We start from the raw sequence: 20,617 nt of genomic DNA on the forward strand, positions 1-20,617 counted from the left end.
GTATTCCCCCTTCACTGAAATGACCAAAAGTCTCAAAGGGCTTAGAGTCGAGAACTGCTTTTCAAGTGGGTGGATGGAATTAGGAAAAAAAAATTTGCCCTCGGAAATGGAGGTGCTCATGAGTTTTGCTGATCACATAGGAGAGCATGTTCTAAATGGAAGAAAAAAGCCCCAACCACAAGTGACTGAAATACTTAAGCAGATTTAGCAAAGGTCACTAAAAAGTGTGTCATTTGCACAATACTGGCAAGCTTTGTATAAAGTTTTTCTTTTCAAAGAGAATATTTTTCAACAATAAAAAAAAGAACACTGGAGGAAAGATTTGAACTGATTCTACACAGAATTTTTCAGTATGTCTTCAGAGACAGTGTAAAAATTGGATTCCAAAACAAAGAAAAAAATTCTGTCAAGATAAGACATGATACATCTTTTTATTTCATTTTAACTTCTACTTAAATAGTAAATGAAGCTAAAACATAAAAGTGCTCATAGTTTCCCGCATAATTATCCACATTGAAATCTCTCCTCAGGAGAGATTCTGTGGGCTTTGATCCAGGTATTTTCAAGCATTTAAGGAAGGCACAGAAGCCAAAACCATATTTCTTCTGAAGAAAATGTGGTATAATTTCCTTATGCTTTTAAGGACATTCCACACATGGACAATCTGGCCTTAAGTCACAGATGAAGTAAAATACAAAGAGATTTTTCAATGTTCATTACTGTTGAAAGTCTGTTATTTCTATTTTCTAATTTTATAAAAATCCTCTTTCTATTCTAGTTGGATCCAAGAATATTTAAGGGATATTGATAATATAACTTACTAATTACTTTTCATCAGATTTACCATAAATTACAGTAAAATGACATGTCTGTTTATGTCCATGCAGATAGATACCTTTTTCCAATGATACAATGCTTGTCAAAAGCAACTCCAGGAACAAGAAGTTCTAGATGAGCATAGTACTGTTTTAGAGTTGGAGAGAAGAGGAATATCAGCAGCCTCAAAACCTGAGTGTTTAACAACATTAACCAAAGGCAAATAACAGCACTGATTTACCAATAGCTGAGTTACAGAGTCTCCAAAGCACTGACTGTGATGTGAAGTGCATGTCCCCACATTGCCTTATGACGTTATACCTGTATGACCTTCCTTTCATCCAGCTTTGCTGAAACTGGTATCTTCATTCCCAGCTTAAATCAGGGTTGCTCTGCTGTACACTGTCTCTGCACTGTATCTAATCCACAAGCTGACAATAGACTCAAATGACCTCCATCCTGATACATATATTAATTCCCTAAAGACATAACATCCCCACGTGGTCATTCAGACCAAGAGCCCTCTGTGTTGACTGACGGAAGCTGTACCTCCTCTGAAGGGTATATTACGGCTGATGAGGTCAAGTTTATTACTCCTTTACTTACCTTAAAAACTGCAATGGAGATCGCAATCAGAGCATCTGGAATCAGAAGCAATGAAATGACTCATTCGCCCATGGTCAGACTTCTTACAGGAATGTCGGCTTCTCACATCCTTTCACTCTGCCATCTCCAGAAATATTCCCTTAATTTCTTAGGAAAATACTGAATCATAGAATGGTTGAGTTTGGAAGGGACCTCTGGAGATCATTTACTCCAATCCCCATGCTCAGGTAGGGTCCCTCAGAGCACATTACCCAGAATTGTGTCCATGTGGCTTTTGATTATCTCCAGGGAAGGAGACTCCCCAGCCTCTATAGGCAGCCTGTTCCAGTGCTCTGTCTTCCTCATAGTAAAGATTTTCCTCATGTTCAGTTGGAAATCCCTATTTCAAGTTGTGGTCATTGAGTTTGGCCCCATCCTCTTGACATCCTCCCTTCAGGTACTTATATACATTGATCAGATCCTCCCACAACCTTCTCTGGGCTGAACAGGCCCTGCTCTCTCAACCTTTCTTCATAGGTGAGATGCTCCAGTCCCTTCATTATTTTAGTAGCTCTTCAGTGGACTTCCTCCAGTAGTGCCATGCTTCTCCTGTACTGGACAGCTCAAAATTGGACCCATTACTCCATGTGGGGCTTCACCAGGGCAGAGAAGAAAGATAGTATTATCTCACTTAAGCTACTGGCACTGCCCTTCCTAATGTAGCCCAGCAACATTGGCCTTCTTGGTCAAAAGGGCACACTGCTGGCTCATGGGATACAAATATGTCTGTAGTTTTTAGCACATCCTCCTCCGCTTTCCTTTTGCTATTTCTCCATCCTTTACATTCTATTATTCATCTGCCTGCTTGATTTCTTATTTCATCTCTACAGTCAGGAGTTATTTTTTAGCTTATGATGTTTCTGCAACTCTTCAGCTCTTTGGCATTCCATCAAGTGCCAAATGTCTTCTCTTTTATTATTTTTGCAAAGCCTTTTTCTGATTTAGCTTATGACTAGTCCTCTTCTATATCATCTTGGTTCTTCATCAGTTGGATGAACGTGTGCTGTTTTACAGCTGTTATTACTGCTGTGTAGTCCTTGGAAACAAACTGTGTTAAAAGATCACAGACTTATTCAAAACCTGAAATCCCTCTCTGCAAGGAGGATTGTATTAGTGATTGTATCTCTTGACAATCACTGATAAATGCTTTTCCAGAAGATACATTGAAGTTTCACCTCCCTGAAAGCATCTCCTCTTACTCACTTTCCAATGAGGTTGCATGGAGGATTACCCCCACCTCAATGAGTTAGTTAATAATACAAAAGGCAGATGCTGGCATTTGGTGATTTTGTAACCAGCTTCCTGTCAAATTCATCACAGCCAAGAGAACAAGAAGCATCCCTTATGAAGACTTCTTTTCATATTCATCCAAGTTATTCTGATCTCAGTAAAACCACTGACAGTTTATAGACTCAGATAACAAGACTTCTCCAGTGATCATGCTACTCCCTGTAGAGCACAAGCTTTTCTTCAGGCCTTTAGTTGAAGACATCTTGCTTCATTCATCCATTCCCTGGAGAACTTGTTCAAGATTCTTGCACAACTGAGATCTGAGTCTCCAAAGAACCACAGAAAGACAGTTCTGTATTTCAGTTTGGCCACACCCAGACTCGAGATTTTGAAAAGCAAGTGCCTAAAACAAATCAACAGTGTATCTCCTTTAGTAAGACCTTGCTTTTCAGCAGGAGAAACATTAGTAGTTTGTAAAAAGTCAGGCAAGTCACTGTGTTTTTAGAGCCCCCGCACAAAACTTCCACCAGCATGAGAGAAGACTAAAATTCCACCCCTAACTTCAACTAACCATGGGAACAACACAGCTTGTTGCAGTGTCTCATAAAATGCACTGAAATGTTTGCTAACAGGACTATCTTCATGTTACTGTTGCTCATTTTTATTACAGCAAACGAAGAGCACCCATCAACAGCAGAATCTTGTGTACAGATGTCAGTTTTCAATGTGCTGCCAAAAGAGGACCACTGTATTAAATCTCTTACTCACAAAATAAGCAGTCAAATAACAAGACAAGAACCTTTCATGTCAATGTGCCATTTGTACAGGCAAGTGCTTAGCAGCATGGGTCATGTAAGCTAGCCCGTGAGGACCATTTCTGAAAAAAAATAATAAAAAAAAAAAGATTCTGGAACTTATTTTAAGATTCATATCTATGCACTCATGCATGTGCATTTTACCCATATACATAATTCACTTAAGTTTAAGAGACCTGCTTTTAAATACTTCACCACTGTGTCATACGATGGAAACTACCTCAGGGCTACTAGGAAGGGGGTTCAAACATCCCTCATATAAAACACATCATTACGCATTAGAGGAAACTTCATTCACCAGAGAAGAATGGCATACCAGCTGGAGGTGAACACCATAAACCACATAAAGTTTTAATTAAATTCATTAAAAATTCTTTGTCTCTCAGTGGGTGTGGGGGCAGATAGATCCCTTTAACAATGGCCAGCACACAATCAGGTTTGTCAAAACTAATAATGATACAAAAGCATTAACTCACACTGGGACATTTTGAAAAAGTTTGAATAAGTGCATTATTTTTAATATGGAGCATTTATAAATTACTGCAAGATGTGGCCAGTCTTGGAGCACGGTTGCTGTTCCTATTGTTCACTGGATTGATAAAAGGTGTTAATAATAAACGACACATTTTTAGCAGTTGACAAAATGAATCAATCTGAAAATATAAGTGAGAAGAATACTTTTCCCTCAAAACACGTGAATGTATACACATACACTGCCCTTCAGCATTTACAGTCTATCAGCAAAGTCATATACAACAAATGAATGTTGGAGATCTCCTCTTGCAAACATACACATGCCAGTCAGAAAATCATATATTCCAGAGGGAATAATCATGAGTACACAGCTAAAACCATGTGTAAATATTTGCAGGATTAGGGCTATTAACTAGGCTAAAAGAGGATAGCTATGTGGTTGCTTAGCTCTTATGTAAATGACTTTGTTTTTCAAAGCTGGAAAGCCTTGCAAAATACTTTTATGTTTAATCAAATCCAAATAAAATGATTCTACAATGTACTGAAGGTCTTCACATGACGAATCAGTGACAATGTCAGCTATTTAGACTCATGGCAAGCACTTCATTTTGGTCCTGGTACCACTGAAGTCAGCGGGAGTCCTCTCCCTGATTGCAACATGAGTCTTTGTTACTAAATTATGTCAGGCTGATGAACTGTGAAACAGCAAAGTTACTTTTACTAACCATTCCTCATCCAGACATATTAAAGATAACTGTTAACCAGAAGTAACTAATTCAGTAATTAGGTATAAAAACATACTCACTGCACAGCTAATATATAAGGGAGGGTCTGCATCTTTTGTACTTTGTCAAGATACAAGAAATATCAAGTGCCACATGAGCAGTCCCACAGCATATGTGTTACTGTCAAAAGTAGGGAAAGAGCAGTTTTGTCTATATTCTCAATCCAAAATCTCAGCAAACAGGCTGTTAGTTTTCTCGCCCATCTCATAGTCATGGTGCTATAAATCTTAGATCTGTATGCACTCATTGTTCAGTACTCTTTAGACCAAAGAATTTGACTGACTTTAGTTCTACCATTACTGCAAGACATATGTATTAAGCAAGATGCAACAGAAACATGCATTTGAGCACTTAGGCAACACAGACATCAGCTTGGTAGACCAAAATCAATGTTAACACATAACGTGTGCTACAGTAAGTACTGAGTCTACACAATAAAGAATTCTGAGTAGTAACGAAGCACTACTTAGTCAAAGAACAAAAAGCAAAGTCTTTTTTTTTTTCTTTTATTTCTCATTCCAGTTGCTTAAATGTCAGCTGTAGAAGTGCTGTCCCCAACCACAGAGGTTTCAAAGGAAATTAAGACACCTGCTTTTCTACCTCACTTTCACATAGACACAAGCAACTTTAAAGATAAGAGACAAAGGAGATGAAGAAAACAAATAACAGTAATAATAGTTCCAGAACTGTTTCAGCAGTTGATAAAAAATATGGTATAAAGCATTTGTCTATACTGTCATTGCAAAATGGTGGAAATTATCTAACTTCAGCCATCTGAAAACTAAGCTTGTAATTGAAATGTATTGGCTAATTTCTGTAGGCAATGGAGAAAGGCACAAATTGAAGGTAATTCTTTCAGTGGTATGGTAAATACAAAGGCTGTTAGGATAAAGGCCTTCTAGAAGGGTCTGTCTCACTCTTCTGACCATAGACATTGTACACAAATAGATCAGGCATCTAAAGGTGGAGCCATTACGTATGATTACACTGCAACGCAGCACTATCTCAAGAAGGATGTAACTGGTTAGCTTGGGTGTGAGCATCTCTCACACTGTCAGATCATGTAGCTTTGTGACAGAAAAATACCATAGTAAATTTGGCTGCTCTGAATTTACTTTGTTCATGTTTAAATTGTTAGTGGTTTCTGCTATGGCTAAATACAGGAACATACCTATGTCTCTCTGGTGACTGTAACTCAGTCTAGATTGTAACAAAGATGAGACTCCTGACATTTGCTGTATTGCACTTTCCTCAAGACTATCAGGTGGTGAGATCTTACAGCGGTCTCTGCAAATCTCACTGAAAAAAAGCTAAAGGATGCATTCATATAGTTATTTAAGTATTTACCTATAGTTTTTTCTATAGATACAATGCTTAGATAATTTTACCTATTTACCTATATTATATCCATAGATGTACAAGTACTTGATGATAGATATAAAGGGGCCACGGCAAGAGTCCTCAAAACCCAACAGCTACTACTGAGACCCATGCTTTTCATAAGTGCAAGGATTTGTTCTTGCCAAGCTTAGAGGAGCTAAACCCATTTTGAGCTCTGAAGTGGCAAGCATTAGATGGCTAGTGGGGTGAGGAAAAGTATCTACAGCAACAGTGCAATTATGAACTTTAAATAAGTGTGAAACTTCATAGCTTGAATGCCAAGCATTTTAGAAAAACAATGATTATTTATTCATTTTCTATGGGCCTTCAGTAGGATATGAACTTGCAGGAAGAAGAAAGAGCACCGTGTTGGAGGATAATGGTTAGGACATACATCTGAATTAGTTGTGGCTTAATGCAAATTCACATTAAGTTTATGTAAAATAAGATAGATGGGGAAGCGGCAGCTAGTGCCTTGTTAAAAAGTGACATTATTTGCGGAGACAGCCTATTGTATTGCAGCAAAAGAGAATTCCATCCTCTATTAATAGTGACCACTGGGAATTCACACTGAGACTTTTATTTCACTGACACATCCATTTCATTATAAGTTTCTTCGGTCTTTATAGTAACTCTTGAGAGCACGTGTGAGCAAGTCAAAGGATTCTTAGGAAATGATCCAGCTACTACTGACTTTGAAGGAGGAATTCTCAAATACCACAAGTCAGATCCACAGTTTGTCATTACAGTAAATGAAGCATGGCTTTGCATAACTTTGGGAGAAGTTTTTGGGAGAGAGAAGGGGGACCCAGAGCTGTCCTTGGAAGGTTCTGCCCAGGTGTGAAGATGCACTTGTGAACAAAGACCCAGCTTGGAGTGCATCTCCATTTATCTTTAAGGCAGTTAAAAACGTGGCATGTGGCAAACCCTCTTCACTTCACCCAACCCTGCCACTTGGCTCCCTCTCCGGTTAGTCTGAGGGCAAGCAGCTGACATTCTACCCAGGGCAGGTGGCCTCTCCTATGGAAATGAGCCAATTAAAGAGGGCTATAAGGGGCACAGTTGGCTAGCTTCTTAAGCTGTGGCTATAGAATTGAAGATGGAGAGCGGATGAACAGGAGAATTTTCAGCTGCATAATTTTTGATCCAGTGCATAAGTAGCATGGGTTAAAACAGAGGAGGGGATTTTGGCATGTGAATCTTTTTCCTTCCTTTGAGTCACAAGTGCCAAGAAACAAACTAAGAAGTGTGAAGTAACAGAACAGTGTTGGGTTTTTTTTTTTCAGCACTTTTTTTTTTTACACTACTAATTAAGGGCTTTCTACATTACAGCCTGCATCTATTTCAGCACTGATTTTGTATCTACTTACAGGATTAGAAAGATTAAGTGCTAATTAGAGCATTGAGGATTAATAACTGCTACTTTTGCAATGCACATTTTTCTTAATCTTGTCTTTAATTCCAGTGGAATTGGTCCATATTACAAAGCCAGGGTTTGCCAAAGCTTACTGAACATGCAATAGAAGGTGCTCAGTATTAATTTCCTTGTATATACTGAATAGCCATCATCCATTAGGCTAAAGAAGGAATTATAGGGATGGTAGGAATAAGCAGGCTTTGTTTCTTAACAAAATGAAAACCTATGCCTTCACTGTTACATTGGAAGCCCTGTTAACATAACTTTCCCCCCACTTTTATGTTTTCACATAACTTACAATCTAAACAGGGAACAACACAATTAATTCAAAGCATAAACTAATACTACTGAAATGAGAAATATGGTAAAGTGAGAACTAGAAACATGAAAATGGCAAATAGAGAAAAACTATCTACATTGTTTTCACTGACTGCTGACTCTACAAATCTTGCTGCTGTTCATTAGTGGGACAGTTTCCTTCTGTTGTCCTTTTTAGAGCTCTCAATTCTAATATATTAATAGTTATATATTTGCAAATAAATTTAGAACTATTTGGTTGCTTGAGGGGAGCAACTAACAGATCAGCAGCTGTTCATGTGTAAAACACAGCCAGGATCTTTTCCAGAGAGGATGGACTTAGAGGAAAGTTTTCCTTTCCAGCTAACAAAAGATGCAATTTGCATACAGGTGTTACTGGGCTTCTCTCTGAATTCATGGATCACTGCTAGTTTCAGATGTCAGGACAAAAAGATGGGTCAAAGGCACAGAGAGATGACTTGAAGCTAGTTAAAGGAGTTTGAGGTCAAGACTGCTAACATCAGAGCTCATTTTCCACCAAGTGACGCCAGATGTACCAGAATCTCATTAAATTACACTTTTTCCGTTGCAGCTAAAGGAGCAGACTGTGTTCTGCACAAGAGGACTGACTACAGTATTTTTGTTCTATTTTAGGATAGAGTAGCCTTCCATCTCTTGTACAAATAATGGATCCAATTGCTCAGAAGCATACACAGCATGGATCATCCATTAAGATCAAGTAGGATATGCAAGGAGGGGAGACAGAGCAGGACCCATGCAACCTGCAGTGAGTTTGTAGCAGTACTCCTTTTATGCACAGTGCTAAAGTCAAACAACCTCCAGAGAAGCCATAGCTTCACGACTGGTTACTGACTTCAGTAATAAAAGCTTAAGGTCTCTGTTTTGTCTCCCACCTTCTGGAGCCTCAATGGTTTAGAAAAGATGCAGGCACAGCTGTGGGAAGCCTTTTCTTCTTTCTGACTTGGAGAGGATTACTGGATATGTTGTTTTAATGCAGAGGGTAGCTTCTGCAGGAGAAACTGGGGGCTGCAGAAGGCCTAGGTCACTTTAGAGCAGGAAATTCCCATGCACATCAGCCTGGTTTTCAGAAGACCTTTCTACATTTTGTGGAAAGAGCCAAATTACTCTTGTGTCCCCATGCAATGAAATGACCCAGGAAGAAGTCTTAGATCCCTAAAGAGCTTTCCCTTCACAAACCTCCTACTGTGTGTAGCCAGAACCAATCTTGTCTCTGTTAAATCACTTCTTACTAGATAGCTCCCTCCCAGAGAATTACTAATGCTTAATAAATTATCCAATCTGCCTGATTAAAACAGTTTAGCATTAAGAGGGTTCTCTACTGAAAACCACCCTATGTGTAAGAAACACCCTTCTCAAGAAGCTCTTAGAGAGGACAGGGGAGAAGAAATAGGGAATGAAAGCAAACACTGCACAAATATCACTAATAAAAATAGCAGTAGGCCATATATTTAACAGGCCAGCTTTTACAAAAAGACTTGAATTGTCTCACAGGAATCCTATTTTAGCCCATGTACTGCATATTTTAGGACATTAGACATCTGATGTTTCCTCCTGCTACTAAATACCAAGCTTGAGAATGACCACAGCCCCTTCATTCTTCCTCCCAGAAGAAACCTTTGTCAGTGTCAAATATATTATTCTGCACAGGACTAGACATAGAAACATTTTCCAAAGCCAAGCTCTACCCTAATTCTCTACTACAGAAAAATCTCCTGAGCAGCTGATAGAAGAAATGCTTTACAGATATTTACATATTGCTCAAGGCTTGCTAGGAGTGGCACACAGACCCACCACACCTGGTAGGTCCTACCTAACCTAATGTGGCTGTTGTGGAGGATTGGTACTTTATATAAGAATTATATTCTACTAACTGTACTTCAAGAAGAGACCGACAAGAACAGAACCTCCAGATGATTTCAAAAGCATGTTATTAAGAAGAAATTCTTTAGTGTGAGGGTGGTGAGACATTGGAACAGGTTGCCCAGAGAGGTTGTGCCCCCTCCCTGCAAGTATCCAAGAAGACTGGAAGCAGCTGTTGAGCAACCTGGTCTAGAGGGAGGTGTCCCTGCCTATAGCAGGGGGTTGGAACTAAATGATCGTACAGGTCCCTTCCAACTCAAACCATTATACGATTCTATGATTGCTCTGGATTTTATTGTAATATCTGTAGCTGAACCTGTAAGGCTTCTAGCTAACAGCATCCTTCAGGCACGGTGCGTTGGTTCATCATTGCACCACCAGAGGGAGCTGCCTGAATGCCTTTGAAAGATTTTGTGACTAATTTAAAACTAAAAAAAAACCCCAAAACATTCCCACCTTAGAAATCCTATTGTCTAGAAAGGGGGATGCAGTCATGACAGGCAGAAAGAGAAACTGAACGACTACTATGCAGCGCAATGCCTGAAATCTTTGCTTTGACTCTTTCTAGTCACAGCCAATCTTGTACAGTCTGGTACAGCAGTACAAAATAAGCTTTGTTGATTTAATCAAACAAAGCAGTTTTTGAATTAGGGTGTTTAGGTCAGCTATTGAGATCCAGTATGACTCTGCTGGACTGAGGTTTGAGAAGAAAAGACAAACTAGATTTTAATACTTAGCTAAAGCCACCAGTGATATATGATAATGGCCTAGGATAGACCATAGTATTTTTCTTGTAAAATCGGTGTCCATTAGCACAATAATAAGGTTGTTTCTCTTTAAAACCAGACACTCAGTTGTAGCACTGATTCATTTTCAAGTAATCTTTTTTTTTTTTTAGTAGTTATTTCTGTCCTAGCTCTGCTCTGTTTTCCAATACCACCTTTTGTTTACAACAGAGGGTCTCTGCTTTTATCCCCTGATATGTCTAGTGCTTTTCCATTACACATATTTTCATCCATCCTGATGCACATGCTGCATGCATGGCACTGCAGAAATGTGTCTGTATTTCACATTAAATCAGGAGTTCAAAGCTGTTCTTGGGTGCAGACTTCCTTTGTGCTCTTCAGACTGAGCTAAGCTGTAAGATACTCTAGAAGGGAAAAGCCAAAGTAAGCTCTTTAACTTAACCCCTAGCTGCTGATCTGCGAGCTCTAGGTAGATTGGGCATGGGGAGGCTCAGGTATGATCTTGTTCAGTTCTGAGACTGGCACTTCTTAAGTGCAGTTTGCATTCACAAAGCTAGAGCTGAGCTAGTCACTGGTGCAGCACGCATAGCACAGTCTTCTGTACATTGCTTTATGGGACAGACACAGCCAGAGTTCCATGCTGCTCAAACCTGTAATCTTAACCCCCAAATATAAAAATAAGTTTTATCTTGGAACTCCCAGATTTATTTTTTCAGCAACTGTCCTTGTCAGTCCAAAGTCACTGCTCGTCTGATTTCCAAAACTCAAAGTAGGACACAGCCATCATATACTGTCAGTGTCTCACACTTCTAGTCATATGTAATTTATTCAGCAATGAAGGGAAATGAGAAATCTACACCAACATGTCTCCATGTAGCTCTCTGCTATTATGCTTATCAGTGAAGACCTAGTCAAGGCAGTCATTGGGGTCTAAAGAGAACTTTGATTCCATCCTGCCACTCACCATCATTAGTTTTCCCACACATGTATCTAAATTCATGCATCTCAGTCCTCAAACCTTATACTGTGAGCAGAATCCCCCTCTCTTCCCTTGGTGCTTTAAAACGAACAACTTTCTGGAACATATATTCAGGAAATTGCAGTGTTGAAGAGATGCAGAAACTAACCTCTAAAACTGCACCTGTTTTGACACTTCATACTGGCCTGTGTTCAAACAGAATAGAGCATTTATTTTTTCCCTCACAACCAAAATATCCTCTTCATCTGAATACAGCAGATAAATCATCAGAAGCTCAGGTCTGAATTGAGATCTTTGCCAGAAACTGGGCAAGCATTTGTGATGTATGATGAGGTTATCATGCTCATGAGGTGGGTATGGTAACACATCTGTTTTCCCTAAGTGGACAAGCACTTGTTGAATCAATGAAAAGGCAAAGTAAAAGGGAGCTCCTCTGTACTAGAAATTCAAACATCCTTCCCTTTTATAAGGGATCTAGCCTTTTCTAGAAAGTCATTTCAGATAAATGTACTTTTATGATAGTCTGGAAAATCAGGAAAGTTAAAAAAATCTCATTTAGTTGATGAAGAAGTCGTTTCAACTTGATGAAAGAAGAAAAACGGCATCCCTGATTCTGGCCAGGTATCCCAATCTTTGTGCTTCCCACCCTGGTTTTGGGATGGGGACAGATCAGGTGAGTACCTCTCCGCTAAGCATGGGGATAATGCACTGTTTCCCTCAAAGGCTATGCCTCCTGGCTCATCAGAGTGTAGAAGATCCACGGGCTGGAGCTGAAGTAGGCAACCAGCAGAGCTTGAGTGTTTTCCTATCTGAAAAATCAGCTTCCAGGCAAACACACAGACCTCCTTCCACTGCTGCAGATGAGTGAGAGATTCATCCTGGGCAGCAGTCAGAATACAACTTTTCTGTTGCTGCTTTCTTCCAGGTGTGCCTTTGCAAAAGGTAGCTCTGCAGTGCTTTGAAGGTCCAGCTATTGAAGGATGCATGGGGCTGCCATTCTGGCACGATGTGAAGGCCTCTGCACAGTGAAGGAATGTGTCCCAGAGACCCCTCAGAAAGATTTTGGTGTAGTCTATGTCTTAAATGATTCCAGAATGCAAAAGGCAGCACAAGTGAAATGTCTCCATCTACAAATACCTAAATTCAAGACCAATTACAGAAGGAGGAAGGGAAAAGTGTGGTTTTTTTTCTCAGGCTCCAGAGCCAAGATCTGGGTGTTTTTGAAGTCATCCTACAAAGAAGAAAAGAAAAGGCTGAAGCTTACTGTGACCTAAATAAAGCAAAAGAATTAGGTACTTGTGATCAAAGGGTTGAATGATGCATATACACATCTCTCTAAATAATAGAGTGGGTGGGAGAAATGACATGTCATTATTCCTCAGAAATAAAGCAAATTACCTGCTCTGAAAAGAGGAGTTAATCTGTTTTTACACAGTGAAGAATAATGCCACATTATTTCTTCTAAAATTAGCAGCTGACAAGCTGAGACTTCAGTGCTCAGAGCATCTGGCTCTCTGGCACCACACTGTACTTATCACAGTGAAGCTTTCCTTCTTTCCTGTACCAGTTTTATAAAGATTGGTGAGAAGCAGACATTATGACAGCGGCCTACAACCATTCAGCTCCATGAATGTCTAAGATACCTCAGAGTTTCTTTCTTTCTTTGAGAAACAAAGTGAAGAAAACCTGACATTAACATTAAAAACAAACAAACAAACAACAAAAAAGAAAAAAACAACACCTGGTGACTTATCATACAGGCAAGATTTTTCTACCCAGCTGTACCTTTGTTAGTTCTCTTCTTTCAAGCCAGAATCAAATGTGTCACAGATTCATTATAAAATCCATCATGATTTCTGTAGTCCAAGATAGGCAGCAAAAGAGTGAATTCTGAAAACTGAAGTCAGATGTGTCTAAGTAAATAAGAGATTTGTTTTTTCCTTTTCTCAAACTTTAAGGCATCCGATACCAAGTAATTGAGCACGTAACTGTAGCAATGGCTGAACCATTCTGTTGATAAGATAATGGCTATATTTTATCACATGAATGCATAGGAACAGCATAGAGACTTCTCAAAACTGCTCTCCTGAGGAACAGCTCTGTTTGCTGCTCTTGTAGAGTGACAGCATGTAGGGCTCAGCATTCATAAGGAGGTTTAAGAGACTGAAAACCTAAGAAGTGATTTCCATTGGACTAAGGAAACCAAAATCACAAAGCTTATTTATCCTCTAGCAAATTTCCAATTAACTGTCATTTCAACTGAATAATCAAACTTTCTTGACTGTTCTTTAATAATGCATGGTGATATTCATGCCCAATTTATGTGTGCAGAACTTCCTAGCAGCAGATTGAAAAGAAAATGAGTTCAACTTCCTCACCCACTCACATGAGAGAAGTGGTTGGGTGATATTTTTGCTACATTTAAATATTAGATCTTCACTTTGGTTGATGTTTCTACTTTCTACAGACAACATAGAGCATAAGAAAGGCAGAAATCTAAACACCAAAACCACCTATTACCATTTGACCTCTCATAGCAACATACTGTCTTTTTCCCTCAAAGGGTAGGAGGTTAGTCCAACCAACAAAAGGATTTTGAAATACTTGAAGATCTGCTTGGAAAAAAAAAAAAAAAGTTTTTCTAACCAGAAAGAACTTCTGCGATTCTGTGAACTTATTCTGTACTAAAGAGACATTGGCCTGTTCAGAAAGTCAGGCCAGGTATTGAGGACTGAAGTAGCAGGCCTAAGAGAGGTAAAACAAAAATACATGTCTTCAACTCCCTGTATCTGTAAGCTTTTGCTCAGGATAAAGGTACTGCACTAGGGAAGAAGGGTATTGCCTCCTTCTTGTCTACCAATAACTCCATAAAATCATCCCCAAGTTGAGAATCTGTCCATCTCAAGTCAGGAAGGCATGGCCTTAGTTGACAAGTCCCATTCATTCCAGGCTTCAGCAGTCCTCAGATGGACAAGGCGAGATGAGCTGAGCTGGACTGGACAAGGGAGACTTCTAAGACAACCTTTCCCTTTGGGAAAGCAAAGCTGCCATGACATGCTACTCAAGAAGCTGCAACCAAGTAACTGGATTGTTTATGGATGAAAGCTCTGTATCAGTCAACAGATGACTAAGGGAAACTCATGATCTGAAGGAGTACAATCTCTACCTAGCTCAGGAGTCTTAAAGGCAAAACTGGTAAACCAGCTGCAGAAGAAAAGTTCACTATATTTATCACTACAGTGTCATATCTGACTAACTGAAGCAAAAATTATAACCAAGACCATCCTCAGTTTTCCTTCTTTTACCTGATTGTAATAACATGAGAATTATAACAGGCTTATTTATTGTATTACATTCCCTTTAAATGGTTTCAATTCACGTGCAATCAGCTTTCAGTAGTCCAACACCAGCAAGTTTAGTTGTAAGGTACAGTTAGATAAACACTCCCCTCATGCTTCATCTCCATGCTCGTTTATCAACAGAAAAGCCAAAGAGCTAACAAACAGCTCCATGAGTACAGATAACACAGTTGTAAGTAGAAAAAAAGCAAACCAAAAAACAGGACCGTCAGCACAAAAGTATGTAAGCCTCCTTTTTCAGTGCATGAAGCAAAACCAACTTCTTCAAAGATTCATCTTCTGAAGGGTGACAACTACACTGGACAAATGCATGAGGGCAAAATTTCCATCACTGCCTCTTTACAAAGCATGGAATGAATAACTTCCTTGAGAGAGCAAGAAAACTGGGATAAAGCACAGTTTTAATTATATTCATAATGATTTATTTGAAAATATGTTCTCATTATACCATTATCTAAATGCAATCCATTGTACAGTAAAAGCAGTTTGGTTCCACCTGAATTTAAAGTCATTATTATAATTATTCTCACCAGAACAGCCATTAATCATGTAAACAATAGCTGGTTTGCAGAAAATATGTGGGTAAGTGGTTATATTATGATTTAGCATTAATCTTCTCACATTCTTTAAGTCTTTCTTGAATCCTTACTTTCTACGAAAATGCTTTTGAAAAAAAGTTATCTTACCTTCAGATTGATGTGTGGCAAGAGGTGTCTGAGTCTCCTTGGAGTAGGATACCACCTCCCGAGGTAGGAAATCAACCTGGGTAATCTTTGACACCCCTAGTTTGTGCAGTCTGCGTCTAAGACGGAATACAGGATATCAAAAGGTTAGTTATGTTAGGTGTAAATTAGTGGCGGGAACAAAAGTGTTTGCTTTTATGAACAGGATTAAAAAACACTTCAGTCTTTGCTAAGATGAAACACAACACACTATGTATGAAAAGAACCTAATTACAGTGAAGAAAATTAACCCAGGAATCATTCATCACAATAAAAAATATAGTTACTAAACCTCTCTGGATCTAGCTTATGCTGCTGAGAGGGACTGTAAATGGGATCAAAGAAAGACCTGCTTATATCCCTCCCTCACAATACACAACAAACCTGTCTCCTTTTTCATAGTTACTACTACAATATTCAGCCTGTTTAAGAGATTTAGTCCTCAGCCTGAGATATACAACAGTGCAAGACGCAAAGTGAGTGTAAAATAGGCTGGACTGGGACAATCAGCTGAGAGCAGTAAGAGAGCAGGGTGTGTAATTTCCATAAAGGAAGAGATTCTCCCTTCTGCAGGATTAATTGCAGTGGACTTATTGTAGGTTCATGATCATTAGAGTCTTAATGCAAGAGTTAGAGGGAACCTCTGAGACTCACCTGGAATAGATATAACCTTCTCTTTCTACTACTTCCCTAACTTTAAATGAGCCACATGAACTAAATCAGAAGAGCCAATCACAATGTAGCTGGGTAAGGGAAAAATGTAAGAGATGGCTATACATGATCACAAACGCTTCTAGTTGCACACAGTTCACTCAGCAGTGGAGGAATATATATATATATATATATATATAAATTTGTTTCCTGAATTTTACTTGATTGTCTGTAGTGACAAATTAGCAAATAAGCAAAGATGGCATATTTTTTTTACTGGAAAAGATACAAGCTCTCATCAGACAAAAAAAAACCACCAAAACAATTAAGTCCAGATGCCCAGATCAACATGTGCAAGTGTGCTTACACGTTAACAGGAAATAAATTCAGGGACACAATGTATCTGAACTGTCAGGTTATTAAGGACAGCAGTTTGGAAAAGCAGAAAATTCATAGACATTACCCATTTCCTCTCTGTCTTCCCAACTGTCAGAAGAACAGAGGTCAAAGTTATTTTTTTAACTCATTCATTTATGGTGGTTAAGGTATTCAGTTAACACTGATGTCTGAAAGAAGATGAGCATTCGAAAAGAAATTGTCATCATTGGATGACACCTACTGAACTCTTATGCTTGTTAAGGTTGTATCAGCTACATATCTTTCTAATCTATTTTACAAGGCTGAGTTCTTACTGAGCTGAATGTGATTTGATTCAGTGGATAATTGGTATGAATCAGACACATCACATAACAGACCACTACAACAGTAATAGTTGTTACAGCTCTGAACATCTTGCTCTAAAAGAAGTCACCATCCTCACAAACACCTGTGACTTTGCCAACATGAACAAAAGCATGGATTGCCTGAAAATTCTACACAGTAGGCTGAAAAATTTCTGCAGCTTGAGATACACTTTAAGAATCTATAACAGCTAACAAAAGCTTTTGTAGTACTCTACTTTTGTAGCTGCTTTAAATGTGAGTTTGCATGAGTTTAAGCTTTAATAAATATCACCCCCAGCAAAATCGCACATACTTTTCTAACCTCTGACATCAACTTTGAAAGATTTTCCTTCACAATCAGTCCTCCCAACTCAATCTGATTCCTTTTACTGAGATCCTTAAGCTTCCTTCATTGAAAGAGCTTCTGCTAAGTATCAGCTCTAATTAATCATGTGTCTAATCTAGACCTAATTAGAACTTCACTTAATTCTAACAACAGTTTGACATGAGGTCATTCCATATCTCTTTCACTGGCTAGGGATGGGGGAATATCAGACCTCTTGTAGAGCTAGATTTAATTGCTGGTTGGGTTAGCTCCTGTCTAGACTGCTAACTAAAAGGTGAACTACAACCCAGAACACTGTGCTGAGAGAATGTGTGTCATTTTTCACCTAAAACATTTATCATTCAGAAATTGCTGATGGTTGTCCAAATGCACAGTGCCACTCTAAGACTGTGAAGTCTATATTTGAAGGAGTGTGATCTCTCCTTTTATTATTATTATTTTTTTACCCTATTAATCAACCTGTAATGGTTCTCATATGATGAAAAACCAGCCTAACCCTTGGGCCCAAGCACTTAAGGACAACTGGAACATCCTTTCAGTACACAGACTCTGCCACATATGGGCTATAACACTCTAGTCTAATCCTTTTTAGGGCAGCACTAAAATGTTCCATTTGCCATTCACACTCAGACACTCATAATTCTTTCCATTTACAATTTATTGGATGTTAAGCTTAGAGAGCACATAAACTTTGAAGGATACCTTTCAAAACTACCTATGGTATGTCAGTAGGAAGACAGTAATTAAAGCCTATGCATTAAAATTCCTCTGTCTGTAGAGGAAAGACTATATGTGTAGCTAAACACTTCACATTTGCATCGTGACTGTGGGATTTCTTTTGTTCTGGTGTTTTTATCCAGTCTCATAACACCAGAGAAATACATGGTTCTCTGTCTAATTCTGCCCTGTAAAAAGGAAGGACTTACGGAGCGTGCTCACAGGTTCACTATTTGGCATTCCTCTCTTCTGTCTTTGCACTGACTTCTCCTAAAAGATTGAAAACTTGTGGCTACACACAGGCCTATCTTTATGAGAATCAAACCACCTTGCTTTGCACAGCCATTTTAGGACCATTGCTTCTGAGAGTATTCATCTCTACATCCCAGCCTCTGGAAATCAAAACAGCTTTAGAAACTCTTCCTCTTTTGTATGATCCAGGTGATGTTGTAGAAGTTAGATCTACCTGAAATCACACTCAGATGGAAATAAAAACGTTCCCAACAGTTCTGGAGGTGGAGAAAGCCAATTTAGAAAGCACTCTGGATACTTTCCATTCCTGGTCTTTTTTCCTGGTAAACAGTACTAACATCTCAATGCAGATTTGGTTTTGCTTGTGTCAGGTTCTGAAGAACTTGAAGGACAGCTACCTTTCCTTTTTAGAGGAACAATTTATCCTAAATATTTCTGCAGGTGGGCATTTCATGTCTTCAGGTCTCGCTATTTTTCCTTTACTATTTATTTTCTCTCCTTTAGCTGCCTCTTATGTCAAAAATATAGCACACAATTTTCTTATCTAGAAGAAATTGTAAAATCCAGCCTGAGATGGTAGTGAGCAGCATTTTCACTTGCCATCACACTCTGATAACTTCAGTAACCACAAATAATTTAGAAACTTATTAAAGCATATTTTTTTGTAGTTACCAAGCCATGACTATGTACTCGGAATTTCAGTAATAACACAGCACTGAAGTTAGCTAAATCTGAAGGTACTGTCTGGAAAAGCTACTGTTTCTGATTTTTCTTGATTGCTCATAGGAGATAAGAGAGGACCTGCTCATGCTGCCAGATTTCTCTTGATGATGATAAACTATATTCACGACAAACATGAACTTCTGTTCCTTAGTGTAGTGACCTTTTAAAATATAAACATATTTGGTACTCTTCTTAACTACACCAGTTAGATTCTGCTACCTAAATCAACTTTTTCAGATGGTTAGGTTAAACAAGTTCCATCTCAAACAGGAGAATATTAATTTTAGCCCTAGTATAATTAGCTAATGTTTGACTGACCTGAACTCAACTTAAATGGCAATTAGTCTTGGACTATGATGACACTTTAGTGCACAATTATAAATTCATATACAGCTCCTAAGGAAAAGGGGAAAATGTTATTGCACGTGGGCTATTGTGTATGGAAGCAACATAACTACAACAAAAACAAGAAGGAGGAAAAGTACCTTGCAAATGATTCAGAAAAAAGTCTGAATCAATAGGTACAAACAAGACCAATGTAACTATACATGCACATTAAAGTGCCACAATAATAACATTTCATCTGTAATGAAATAGTTATCTGTATTGTGTTTCAGGCAACAGAAATAGCAGCTTATCTTTTCATGAGCTTCTTTAAATAGTCGTTTTTTTCCCACAAAGATGGCTTTGCTGAAGCTTCTTATTGATGAAACTGAAAAAAGGAAACTTAAATTATGGTCTTTTTGAGTCAACAAAGCAAATGAAAATCACATACAAGCTCATCTGGGAAGCATTCGCAACATAATTCTTGCAAAGAAATGATAAATGAATAACATAAAGAGCAGACATATACCCAAGTTCAGAGTCAGACTGGAGCTGCAGCACTGAGGGGTCTGTGTCCCATTGCAAGGTCCTAGGGTGGTAATCAGCCGTGCAGCACAAAGGGGGAAAAAAAAGAACACACAGAATTAACTGAAAGGATGAACAAAACCCCATCTCATTACTTACATGCCATATGTCATACATTCAGTCTCTAAGTGCAACATTTGATGTTAGCCTGTGAACGGGGCAGGCAACTTACTAAAATTACGTATTTTCAGTAAACAAAGAGAAGAAGCAGGGTTTCCTCTCAGATATAGGTTAATGTTGTTGTTTGTTTTTTTTTTTTCCTGAGAGATTTCTAACCCTCTAACTATGGTTGATGCACTCAATACATACAATTTATAAATTAGCAATATTTATTGGAATTGTGTTTTATGATAAGATGGATTTGCCATAAACTCCACTGAAGAGTAGTAGTCTAGCCCTTCATATACCCCTAAGACTGGAAGACAACCTGTAAAAAATGCTCTGGGCACAAACATCATTCAACAAATAACACGCTGACACCAGCATTGACACATTCTGGAGGTCCCTGAGAAAAATCAACAAATTTCTCTTAATCCAGATAAAATATCTGGAGGGAGGAATGGCCTACCTGGGGAAATCTGTCTATAACAGTGTCTTCACAGCCTATTGTCACGTGGAACTAGCACACACAGTATGAGTGCTCCAGAAGTGCGGTCTCAAGTGAAGATGTTGTTCTTGCAATGCAATGCAACTTGTCAAGCTACATCTCTTAAACGCTCTGCAAACACTC

At 38.7% G+C, this 20,617-nt stretch overlaps 1 protein-coding gene across 7 annotated transcripts in view; it reads right to left on the bottom strand.

Annotated features, from left to right (window-relative positions):
* Positions 1-20,617, bottom strand: part of DYNC1I1 (dynein cytoplasmic 1 intermediate chain 1) — a 179,263-nt gene that overhangs the window by 120,991 nt on the left and 37,655 nt on the right. For 4 of the 7 annotated variants that reach the window (XM_065731269.1, XM_065731267.1, XM_065731271.1 and 1 more), the window contains exons 5-6: positions 19,832-19,891; positions 15,532-15,647 (exon numbers count right to left, since the gene is read on the bottom strand). In XM_065731269.1, the coding sequence (XP_065587341.1) occupies positions 15,532-15,647; positions 19,832-19,891 (176 nt within the window). The remainder of the gene's footprint in view (positions 1-15,531; positions 15,648-19,831; positions 19,892-20,617) is intronic. The other 3 variants (XM_065731272.1, XM_065731270.1, XM_065731268.1) reach the window with 1 other exon arrangement.

The sequence above is a fragment of the Cyrtonyx montezumae genome, unplaced genomic scaffold, assembly GCF_038088225.1.
Source record: "Cyrtonyx montezumae isolate F1298 unplaced genomic scaffold, pur_monq_1.0 scaffold_14, whole genome shotgun sequence".
Classification (NCBI taxonomy): domain Eukaryota; kingdom Metazoa; phylum Chordata; class Aves; order Galliformes; family Odontophoridae; genus Cyrtonyx; species Cyrtonyx montezumae.